The sequence below is a fragment of the Lolium rigidum genome, chromosome 5 (genome assembly GCF_022539505.1).
Source record: "Lolium rigidum isolate FL_2022 chromosome 5, APGP_CSIRO_Lrig_0.1, whole genome shotgun sequence".
Classification (NCBI taxonomy): domain Eukaryota; kingdom Viridiplantae; phylum Streptophyta; class Magnoliopsida; order Poales; family Poaceae; genus Lolium; species Lolium rigidum.
In genome coordinates, this window is record NC_061512.1 from 76,967,779 (window position 1) to 76,979,686 (window position 11,908).

At 43.1% G+C, this 11,908-nt stretch overlaps 2 protein-coding genes across 3 annotated transcripts; one reads left to right on the plus strand and one right to left on the minus strand.

Moving 5' to 3' along the window:
- Positions 1-2,015: 2,015 nt before the first annotated feature.
- LOC124654295 lies at positions 2,016-4,053 on the plus strand. 2 transcript variants are annotated; one of them, XM_047193308.1, is made up of 3 exons: positions 2,016-2,282; positions 3,440-3,541; positions 3,631-4,053. In XM_047193308.1, the coding sequence occupies exons 2-3, from the start codon at positions 3,482-3,484 to the stop codon at positions 4,039-4,041; spliced, it is 471 nt and encodes a 156-aa protein (XP_047049264.1). In that variant the 5' UTR covers positions 2,016-2,282; positions 3,440-3,481; the 3' UTR covers positions 4,042-4,053. The 2 variants fall into 2 exon arrangements, with proteins under 2 accessions (XP_047049264.1, XP_047049266.1); XM_047193310.1 differs by lacking the exon at positions 2,016-2,282 and adding an exon at positions 2,289-2,558.
- A 175-nt stretch (positions 4,054-4,228) lies between these two features.
- On the minus strand, positions 4,229-7,420 carry LOC124652594 (PXMP2/4 family protein 4-like). The gene is made up of 4 exons (XM_047191630.1): positions 7,053-7,420; positions 6,172-6,400; positions 4,853-4,977; positions 4,229-4,767 (listed from the first exon to the last, which is right to left on the minus strand). Exons 1-4 carry the CDS (start codon positions 7,386-7,388, stop codon positions 4,645-4,647), a joined length of 813 nt encoding a protein of 270 aa, XP_047047586.1. The 5' UTR covers positions 7,389-7,420; the 3' UTR covers positions 4,229-4,644.
- Between the last annotated feature and the right edge of the window lie 4,488 nt (positions 7,421-11,908).

Genomic DNA, 11,908 nt, shown 5'->3' on the forward strand with positions numbered 1-11,908 from the left:
ATTAGTAAGCAATTTTCAAAATAAAATTGCAGTTAAATTGTCTTCTGTTAGGATGTGTTCGTAATGGAATGAAGTGGAATGAAATGTCATAGTTCCATTCAGTTATAATGGAACGGTTTCATTCTCGTGTTCGGTTGAGACAAAAAGATGGAATGAAATGATTCTGTTTTGTGTTAGTTGGTACCTAAAAAATGAAATGAAATGTCTAGAATTGGGTTCATCTTACGTCTTTCATAGGAATGGTGAGCTTATTTCCTACAGTGACACCAAGCTAATCAAAATTTCAGCAACATCTAAATAGTCCAATTCATTACATTTCTTTCTTTTTATCCATCATATTGCACATCTACAATGCATGCATTGTATCATAAATATTTTTTTAAAGACAATACACATACTAACAAACAATTGCATGGCTAATGAACAAAAATGACAGTCTTTCATGGATTTCATTAACAAAACATATCACCATATGTTGCTAAACATTCCATGGATTTAAGCACATAACTAATTTTTTTCTCAAAACCGTGCCTAATTCCCTAGTGTCGTGGCACCTGCTAGCAGCCGCCCTTCCCTTGGTTCCCCACGCCTGCTCGCCCAAGAGCCGCAGCACCTGATTCCCACTACCTGCCAATCTTTTTTTTTTTTGGTCGACTTGGTAAGGGCATTGTGGATATTATGGGTATATTCCCTTTTAAGAAACCACTTGGTTTCATTCTGCTCTACAACCAAACATAGGAATTGGCTCTAGGCTTGGAATGGTTCCTCATTTCACTTGATTCCAGAACCTAACACACTCTTACATCCAATCTACATGTGGTATGAAACTTACCGCTCTCTGGAGCTTGTACTATTCAGATATCCGACAATGAGTACTTGAGTCAAATACTCAAAAGTTCAAGAAATTTCACACAAAAAAATTAATATCCACTTAAATTTGGTCGAGACACTAATCATAAACAATCGCCCGACAAATCATCCCTCTACTAACCGAGAGGACAAGTCTACGGACATCTAACAAATCCAGCTAATCCTATGGGAGAGGTGACAGGGACGTGCATCCGGTAGCAATTAGATGTACAATGACAGGGCTGACACCATGTGTCTGGAACTAATCATGCACTTGTTGGATCTTCATGCCCTGACTTGTCAAAATCCTTGGAACGGGAGTGAACAGTTTGCTTGCATTGCAGGCCTCACATATCCTGAGGGGGACCGGACCAGCACATGTTATTGTTACCAACCACTCCACATAACTCGCTATCCAATCACACTGCACAATCTTGAGCGGCATACTATGAGCCAACACAAGATCCACACTTCAATTCTGAATCTGGTCAGGATTCATTGCTGGATCTGTAAAAAAAGATCCTGTGTTCAGGTTGATAAACCCTTCACTTGCCGCTTTGCTGTAAGAAAGTAGTTAGCCTGGTAAAACCGTCTGAATTTTTTTACTGCTTTAATTTCCTTCTGTTGTTGCAATCAGTTGGGCGCCTTTATTATACACTCTCTTTCTTTCATGTGGTGCTAGGGTATATGTTCTGACTTTGGATGACAGTAATGAAAATTTTATATAAATGAGTTCTGGCAAGTGGTGATGACAATCTTAATCCAGTGCACATGCTGAGTATATGAGATCTAAACATGGCATGCCTGGCTGTCTGTTGGGTGATCCTTCTGATGTAGTGATCCACAAATAACATTCTAAAACCAACGAAAGCTACACAGCCCCACTGAGAACACAAACACTGGAATAAACTTCAGACTAAAGAAACCACACTTGTCATAACATGAACAAGATCCTCACACACTCAGCGCCCTAAGCATAAGGATTCGTCTAAGGAAATCTTGCGTGATGTGGCGTCAGAGAGGGGGGCGGCATAAGATTATTGGTGCTGCAAGAAATGAGAATATAATAGCTGGGGCTTGTTATCTTGGTCCTATCCTTTTCTTGGCACTACATAGGAGCATCTTCGGGAGGCCTCCTTTATCATACATGAACTCTATTGGCCGAAGTGGCTTGGATTTGTTTGGCACGCCCACAAGGACCCACCTTGACAGCAGAACTAATGACAGGAGAGAATCTTAAATCCCCTCTCCCTCCCCTTCCTGCCTCGCCAGATTTGATACATGCCAACCTGTTGCTTCTTGACACAACCAAAAAGTATTGGACCTTGGCCTAGAAGTAGCTAGCAAGAGAGATCTTCTTGTGGGAGAAGGAGATAGCCACAGACAACCTTGCCTTGTCCAGAAGAATTCAGTAACAGGAATCCTTGCCAGAGGTGAGCACAAAGTCTCCGATATTTCCTTCCTCCTAGCTTGTTCGTTCGTCTCTCATGATTCTTGTCTTGAAAGTTTGCGAACCTCGATGCTTTGAATGGTTCTTCATTCCTTCTGTTCTTCAATTCTTGTGATTCCATTCCATGTGCAAAGGTAGGAGCCGCCGCTCAACCTTCAGAAAGTGCAATGTCATGCTTCTGTTTGCCAAGAAACTGTAGCTGGTCTTCCTCTTGTTCTGTCAGAGCTCTCTGATCCTTCCAGAGCTGCCTTCTGCGTTGGTACTGTTCAGTAGCTTCTCTCCGGATGCATAATGGCATGCCAGCATACAGAACAAGAGAAACAGATGCAGAATTCTGTCATACTTTCTTCAATTCTGACATTACTATAGTTTAAGGGTGTAAATTTATAGGTTTCTGTTCAATCGGTTATGTTATAGTTTGGTTACTTGGAGATGGCACAAATAGCAGAAACTAAATATTATCGCAATTCCAGTACATTAAGAGCCTTATTTAAGCACGCAAGTTGAAACTTTAAGATCGACTTAACATGCTTGTTAAATTCTGCCTGAATATATCACAACACCAACTGATGTAATCTTAGTTTGTCCTATCGTTTCACAAACCTGTAAAGTTGCTATTACCTTTATAATTTGAACACCACGCATGTCATCTGCCTTGTTCCTTAAAACTCTGAGTAACCCACGATATAAAAATAATACATTTTTTACAAGGCTTGTAAAAGAAGATCTACTGTCCTCCCGGTTAGTCCTTGTTGCAAGCCGGTGTACATACAGGTGTACATGCACACAGACAAATGATTAATGTGTAAGGTTTACATCACACACACAACCACAGCATTTATGCTTGCATAGGATACTCATCTGCACAACTAATAATGCAACTTAATTGACAAAATGGCAAAGCTGGACACTCCCATGTGAGAACAAGAAAACTTCTATAGAGCTATAGAGAAATGCAATCATTCAGAAGCTATACGAGTGTCACCATCTCAGGCTGAAAAAGATATGATATAATTCACAATAAGCAGACACGCAATCAGAACATAAACAAAGCTCCAATAATTGCAATATGTATGCAGTATCTTGCTATTGTTGCAAGAAGAACGTTCGGTACTAATTTGTCAGGCTCTGATGAAACAGGTGAGGCAGGCGAAGCGGATACTTAGTGTCGGTTGGTGAGACATGGAGAAGAAACATATGAAGATGGCCATACTGAGGCAAGAACACACATTCAGACAACAGGTAAACCAAGACCAACAGTATCTGGTTAAATAAAGTGTCATCTTGTTGATTGGGGAAAGTGCTCAATGATATGTTCTTTGTCGAAGCAGGTTCACGAACTCCACCGCGTATATAAGGTCCAGAAGCAACTGATGAAGGATATGCAGGTTGTTAAGATGAACCCAGCTCAAGCAAGAAAGGATACTCAAACCAAACCATGGTTGGATACAGACCAACAGCAATACGATGTTAACTCAGACAAGAAGAAAGCTCCTTTCATCGAAGACTTCGACCTGGAGCTGACACTAGCAACTGGGAGTGATAAGACAAAGCAAGAGATGATATTCAACTCAGAGTCAGGAGCAACCCTGTCGTCATCAACTTCCGCTGAATCGGAGTCAGGGCAGCAATTTCCAGACTCCAGTGTAAACTTGAGCTTTCAAAATGAGAGCAATAGGCATGATGATCAACTCATGCAGTCTCCTTGGCTCTACCAATGTTTAAGTCTGAAAATGGCTTGATTGCTTAGCTAAGTGCCGCTTGAGTGTTATGAAAGTCTACACAAAAGCATATGCATTATTATGTGTACATCAGAGACTAATTCGTTGCAACTGGAGGACTAAGCTCAATATAATGTCATCAGGTACATCTAAAAACATACAACGAAAAAACATTAAAAAAACACCAACGTGAAGAAAAATGGAATCAAATGTGTAATTTTCTTCCTTGCGTATATAAGAGAGTTATAGATGTACAAAAGCATTCACCAACAAATGCTGCATTGTATGTAGAGATCGTAAAGCATAAACATTGTCCTGTCGACTTTATCTTAAGGAAAAGCACAATTTTACCTAACAATTGCATGATTGGGTACAGACAACTGAGTGCAAAATGAAAAGCCTTGGGAATGATAGAAGAAGTGCCTAGTACATTCTATCATCCAAACTAGAAGCCAGGTGGATACTACCCTACTGATAACGAAATACACCTAGGAAACAGTTTCTCTGTTTTACTCATTGGATACTGAGAGCTTAAATGGGCTAGTAGTGGTATTGACAGCCCCATTATAATTCCAGGTGATGCCCATGAAGAATTCCTTCCAGAAATAACTCGCAAAAACTCAGTCAAACTGAAGTCATTCGGATATTACTATGAGCTTGTGATCCCTCTATTTCTGGTTTCTTCAAGCTGGCCATGTATGTTATGTAGATGGTCCAAAGAAATGAGAAAGAATTGCTTACTAGCGGCTGAAAAAACAAATCAACAATTTAGACTGCTGTCAAACAATTTTTCAGCTCAAATAGGATGAATATGTCAGGAATGTCACGGTACCTGTAAATGAACAGGGATAAACTTGAAAGTGATGAAGTCACAAAAAGGCCAATATATGAGCCCACTTTTGATGGTTGGAATTATATCCCGCTTTAATCTTGCAATGATCTCTGGTATAGTCTCACCTGTGAATCATGCCAAACAAGCAATTAGAGGACAGATGAGTGTCCTTGCCAGAAAAGTCGCACAAGAAAAGTTTCCGTTTGAAGGTATACTGCATGCACGCTTATCTGAAAATAGCTTCTCCCATCGTGCTCTACAGTACATAATGGGCAGAAATGTTTACTACATGCAAAATGTATCCTAAAATTGGTCGTATTGTCATCCATGAAGCATAGATCATAAACTCAACCTGAGCTTACGTTAAATGGCTAGATCAGGAAGTAAGAATTAAGGCCAGCTATTTAGGAATGACATTTAATCATATGCATACAAGAATCTCGGAAACTGGTAAAAGCGTAAATATATGATGTTTTGTGTTTGCATGTGTAGCTGGGATGCCAATAGAAACTCGAAATACTACAACTCAACATATCAACATCAGACTGTAAGTGAAGAAATTTGCCAAGAGAAAAAGTTACCAGCCTTTGGGTTTTATTTGTTTCTATGTTGTTTGTTAGTCAAACAAAGTATGTATGAATAAAGACCAAGATAGTACATATAGACACCATAGCAAGGACAAACTGCAGTCATGTAACAGCATCAATACAGTTATTTGACACGGCTGGAAGCCATAGAACAATGAGTTAAGGAAACATAATTATATGAAAAAAAATAAACAAGGAGCATTCAAATTGACTGGCCTATCTTGTATTGTCATCTTTTTGCCTGTAAATATCCAAGTCTAACTTGAAAATTTTACCTCCAGCTTATATTTTTGATGAAACAACAGAAAAGCAAGCTGTAACTACAAGAATGAAATTCCCAGCCCTAACAATCCTCGAAGTGGCATCATTTTACAATTAAACTCAACAGGTGGTATACAGATCTTTCCATGTTTTAAGGATCGCAAAGTGCAGTTTACATACCCAGTGTCCATTGAGGTTTTCTCATGTACTCAGGTTACATGGCATGTAGTTGTTTTTAAAAATTATCAAAATAGAGTAGTTGTCATCAGCATATAAAGCAACATAGTTGGAACTGATAGGGAAACATTTTCAAGACAGTGGCATCGAAGGAAGTTCAAAATGAAGTAAACATAAAATCAAGTCAAAACAGGTGGTTTGTGCGTGCACATGTGAATTAACACAAACACGGCACTACATAATAGACTTGAACCCATAAAAGTATGTTTACAGAGAAGCATATGAGAATGATACCTTGTAGTCCTGCATTATACGAGAAGAAAACACAATTAATAATTGGCCCATAAACTGCTTGTCCTAGAAACATCTTCTTGAAGGTGTTGAGTAGATCCTTCTTGGGGACTGCTTTTGAGAGAAAGTTGAACCAAAAATGCAGGCTAGGTCCTGAGAGCAGCATCCCATAACTAGCCATGCGGAGGGTCCTAGTTAGATCGAGTGACTCCTCAGGAGAAAGCGTGATCATCTGGAGAGGCAAGGGCAAAACAAACGAAAACATATGAGAAGCGATATTCCTCCTAGAAAAGAAAACAAAATAAAGCAAGAGTTACAGTGGTCAATTGCAACTTAGTTCATACTACTATGAACCAGTTTAGCGGCAAACACAATCAGTTAAAAGAGTCCATACTGCAAAGCAGTTTACCTGCCAAAAACGTACACTTACGCCCAAATGCGCAGCTTTCCAATTTCCAAGTCCTAACAGGATTGCCATCCCCATTATTCAGCGGTTGAGAACTCGAACCAACTCCCAAACAATTTTATTCGGTTGGTACCATTCCCAGAAATTTGCTACACTAAAAATGTAGTACCACGTCTTAGAAATTCACCGCATTGTATTGCTATAATGACAATATAGCCCCATTTCTGTAAGCGATACCACGGAAACTGACCATCCATTTCAGCGACACTGACAGAACAACGCCCTGGTTTCTCACGGCCGCAACTATATATACTGCTAGATAAGAACGTTAAGGGGGCAGCATATCCAATTCCTCAAGCGTAAAGCAGATTGCAACTTCCTAAACCGTAACAGTACTTTGCTTTAATCACAAAAGGATAAATAGCGCTTCCTAAGCTCGGATCTTTGGAAGCACCGTGATAAAGCAACCCAATTCTACCTGGGAGGTGAGGTCGGCGACGGTGAAGATGGCGGCAGCCGTGATGCTCTTGGTCAGCACCGGCCGCGCCTCGATCGAGCCGAGGTACCACGCGACTACCCCGGACCCAATCGATCCGCTCCTCCTGGTGGTAGGGGCGAAGGCAGGGGTGAAGCGCGAGGACAGAGCGGGGGAACAAGGCGGCGGCGGCGGCGGCGTGGGTGGGAGCGGGGCAGAAGAGGGCTTGCTGGAGTGGAGGTGGGCGCGGACGTGGGACCAGGGGGCGCTGGAGCTGGGGCTTCTGCGGATGGGTAGGAGGATGCGGCTGCCAGCGTGGAGAGCTCCGGCGATGGCCATGGCGACGGCGACGGCGACGGCGGCGGCGGCGGGTTTGGTTTTTTCTGTGGCGGTCCGATGCTTTTGCGGGGTTTAGAAGGTTTGGTTACCGATTATTTATATTTTGAGGTCAAAAAAGATTGGGACTTGGGAGAGAAGAAAGGAGGGGATTTGTGCTCGAGGAGATTTGTTACTACTTAGATTATTACTACTTAGATTAGATGCAGCAGAGGAGGAAGAGCGGAATCAGTGGGGAAGCTCTTCGGCAAGGCAGACGTCCTACCTTAATACTTTGTGATTATATTTAGATGCACGTGTTTTTTCTAAATAGTTTGACTGGTCATACGTCAAAAACAGATTTTATAAAAAAAAAAGTTATGCTTGTTTTAGTGAACACTGTGTAATGCTTCGAACCGAAAACAAGAATTAGATATAAAAAGTATAGATCCATTTTCTAGGTTCAACATGAATAAGATTGCTTGACTTATGGAGATTTATCAAGAACCTTACTATACACTGTATACGATAACACTGACCTATTTGTTATTCATACATGAAGAATTAGTGGCTTTAAAGATTTCTTTAAATTTGAAACACACATCATGTTTCCTACGGCGACATTATCGGCCAAATGAATTGGCTTTGCTTTTACCGGTGGCAATGGTAACAATTGAAATATATTTCCCAACGATTAAATCATCAAGACCGTTGCATCGAACGAGAAATATTCAAAAGTCTTAATCGATAGTTTTTTAGAAAGGTAAAAATTTGCCATTCAGATGACAATTTGGTAAGTCTGTAGGTTCTAATTATAATCAAATAAAATATGTTTATATTTTCTAAGTGATGGAGTTACAATCATATATCATTAATGTCTCATTAATATTACTTGTTTGCATTATTTTCTAAGAGTTTAATCGTCCTACCACAGATTATTTTCGTCCTTCGCCACCAGTTGACTCGAGCAGCACAAGATAGGACAGAATCTTTGGAATTTGGTTCGCCAGATGGATGAGAGCATCTCCAATACGCCGATGCAAATCGAACGTCAAAACTAACCGGTTGACCCATTTGCATCGATCCGCGGACATGAAAATGGTTAACTTTGACCGCGCGTTCGTTTTGCATCTCGGGATGTCTCCAGCGCCTGACGTATATTATTTCATTCAATTGAAAAACATAATTTACATATGGAATAAACGAAAAAAATAACTAAAATGAAAACGACTAGGCCCCTGGCCTACTCGTCGTCCTTCGAAGCACTTGACGACCCTGCCCCCGTCGTTGCCTCCCTCCCTGCTCCGCTTCCCCGCCTCGGCTCGCCGTTCCCTCTGCTACACGCTCGCGAGAGCTCGGTGGGTCACCACGTCCTCCAGGAGCCTCTGCTGCAGCGCCTTGTGAGTGTCATCCTTGGCCTTCTTCAACGTCTCGAAGGACACAAGTATGGCTCTCTGCTCTGCCGCCTTCACCTCTTCTGCGGCCGTCGCCTCCCGGCGCTGTTGTTGCTCCGCATCGAATGTCGTGTGGGCCACCCGCTCCTACTCTGCCTCTCGCTGCGTGTCAGACATGAACTGCGCGTTCATCAGCGCGTGGATGATGTCGTCATCGGTGTCTTCGTTCTCGTCGAACTCCTTGGTGTCGGAGTTGTCAGTTGGGGGAGGTGGAGACTGAGGTGGAGGTGGAGTAGCCTGGCTGTCGTCGCCGCTGCTCATCATGGCAAAGGTGGTGGCTAGGCGACGAGGCTTGTTTTGGTGGGGTGCTGCGGTGTGGTAGGGACGATGCCGGTCGCAGTCGGGCGTGCGCGGGACACGATTCCATTGATGGCGGCGCAGAAGATGAGCCGCCTCCCGCCACTCCTGTCGCGCCTGTAGAAGACGAGACAGCGACATTAAAGCCGTTGCGACGCTGCCCACCAGCACATGCGTGCGGAAGGCGAGGCGAGCAATTAACGCGGCGCAGAAAGCTGCAACGCGCCGCCCGTCAATTATGCAGCGTTGAAAGGCGAAGCATATGGGTCGCTAGGTGGGCCCGTGCGACAACCGCGCGGACCGTGCAACGTCCGTAGACACATTCGTGAAGCATATTTAAATCGTTGGATGCATACGCCGGTCACTATGTATCGGACCGCTCAGCTGAGGTGCAAACGCGGTGGCAAATGGTCTATACGTGTCTATTTGCATCAGGTTCGTTGGAGATGCTGTGAGAGGAAAAAGGTTCCTGATGAAGCTCACATGATCGCCTACCTTATTTTCTGGGCGCTTGTTTATCTCCTTGGTTGGAGCATCTGTTTATCATACCTTTGGTCCATTGCCCGTGATCCACATCAGATTAGAAAAGTGGGATATATCGGGGAGATAGATTTCAGCAACTGCCAGACAAATGACGTAGATGCTGGCATGCTGCTGTGTCCAAATCTGGTGTAAAGAAGTACGGACACCTTTTTTAGAAAAGAGTACGGACATCTAATATTATTAGTTTACATAAAGTCATAACTAAGTTTGTGGAACTTCCCATTGTACTCCTGAATTAATCATGAATTCAGAAATCGTTGAATACCGGAAGAAATGAAACAAGTGGAGGAGTGGACAGTGCACATCCCTGAACAAGTGGAAGCTGCATTTATTACGGACGGCAAATATAGCTGGCTTGCGACTTTTGCATTTGCATCTTCTTTTCATAAACATGTACTGTACTACGTACTGCAGTACTAATTTAATAAGAGAAAGAAATAAACGGATATGTTTTGGCCTATAGGTTTAAATGCACCTATTAAGAAATTTGTATTTCAATTCTATTCTAAAATGGTACAATGTTTTGGACATTCTATGTTTACTCACAAAAGCTTGGGGCAAAAAGACATTTTATACGGCCTATGTAAAAAAATGATAAAAACATGTCACGTAGAAAATTATTTTGGATCACCGAAACTTGTCCTTTTTTACACAGCCATCAAAAAATGTAACTCCCTCTAATCTAAATTAATTGACTTCACTTTGTCTAGATACGGATGTCCTTGATGCGTTTGTTGACTAGATACATCCATATCTAGACAAAGTGGAGTCAATTAATTTGAATCGGAGGGAGTATTTCTTTGCGAAACCTAGTATGTGAAAGTCATATACTTGCGATACCGTTACGAATGTGCATGGGGAAACTGAGACAAGGAAATATACCTGGGCCCTATACTAATAAGGCGTGTTTGGTAGTATGCATGTAATTCTTGCACCACTGACGCAGTGAGATGAGCCTCTCTGCATCGCGAACGGGTCATGGGCCATGAAACACGGGTCGTTTGGTAGCCTGTGCGGTCTTTTGCGCGCCGGAGAAGGCAGCCAGGCCCCATCGCTTGGTTGCCCGTTTCCAGCCCAACTTGGGGACGCATGAAAACAAGAATCAGCTGTTTGGTTGCTCAAATCACAGTTCCATATCCTTAACACAATTCAAATAGGGTCAGATTACCATGCCATAGCATGTTACATACGATCAGACACCACTCAGAAAAACAAGATCCTCACGATCACCACGATGAGGAAGGCGGTGATGTAATCGTTGACCCGACTGGGACGTACCTCCGGCGGTGCTCCTTGTAGAGTATGTACTTCCTTCGGCGGCAGCTGTGCTAATGGCACTGCCTCGTCGATGACCTGATCTTCCAGGAGCTCCTCTTCCATGAAGGTGAGGTACTCTTGTTGTGTCTCCTCCAATGTTTCATACTCTCGGTAGCTGTTGTTGGAGTAACCACTGACCTGGTCTTGACACACCCTCCATGAGTTGTAGATTCCTCGAACCCGTCCGCGGAACACTACAACACTAGCACGGCATAAGAAGAACAAGTAATCGATCACAACCATGAAGTAATTCAGAAAAGAGCAATAGAACAACACAAGTGTTGATAAGGGGTGGCCCGATCTTCTCAGTAAGCGACGGGTGGTGATGAACACGCGATGAAGGAATCGATGATATGAGGTAGATAAATTGTATGACACCGACGAAGTCTCTCGATTGATTCCTGTCGCCAATGCAACAGCTCTCAACCCTGCAAGATATTCGCAACTCCACACACTTGCGCATGTAGCCGCCGACCACGAAGCGGTAAATTGCAATCTTCTAATCTCCAATGGAACAGCAGATCACACAAACTTTCAGTAGCATAAAACTCCAGATCGAAACGAATTGGAGAGTGGTGTATCAATAGTTTTGCGTAGCAAACAACTATGAACTAGGGTTTATCTTAAACGTGGTCTAAGCCTAATTTGGGGGCGTCCTGGGCACTTATATAGGGGTTCAGGACGACCTCAGGTCGAAAAGATACAAAATAACTGTCCAAGAATAGATCTGGTCGAGACAGACTCGGACACGGCCGGTCTGGAGGCCGGTCGACCGGGCCTGGGACCGGGCCATCTGGTTGAAACCGGGTCTGGCACCGGGTGAAAACCGGGCGATGGTTCCGGGCTTACGGGATGTGGCCCGGCTGGCTCAAGCAAGGTGTCCGGTTTGGACCGGACGGATCCGGCGTAGAAGCCGGTCGACCATGGCGGGAC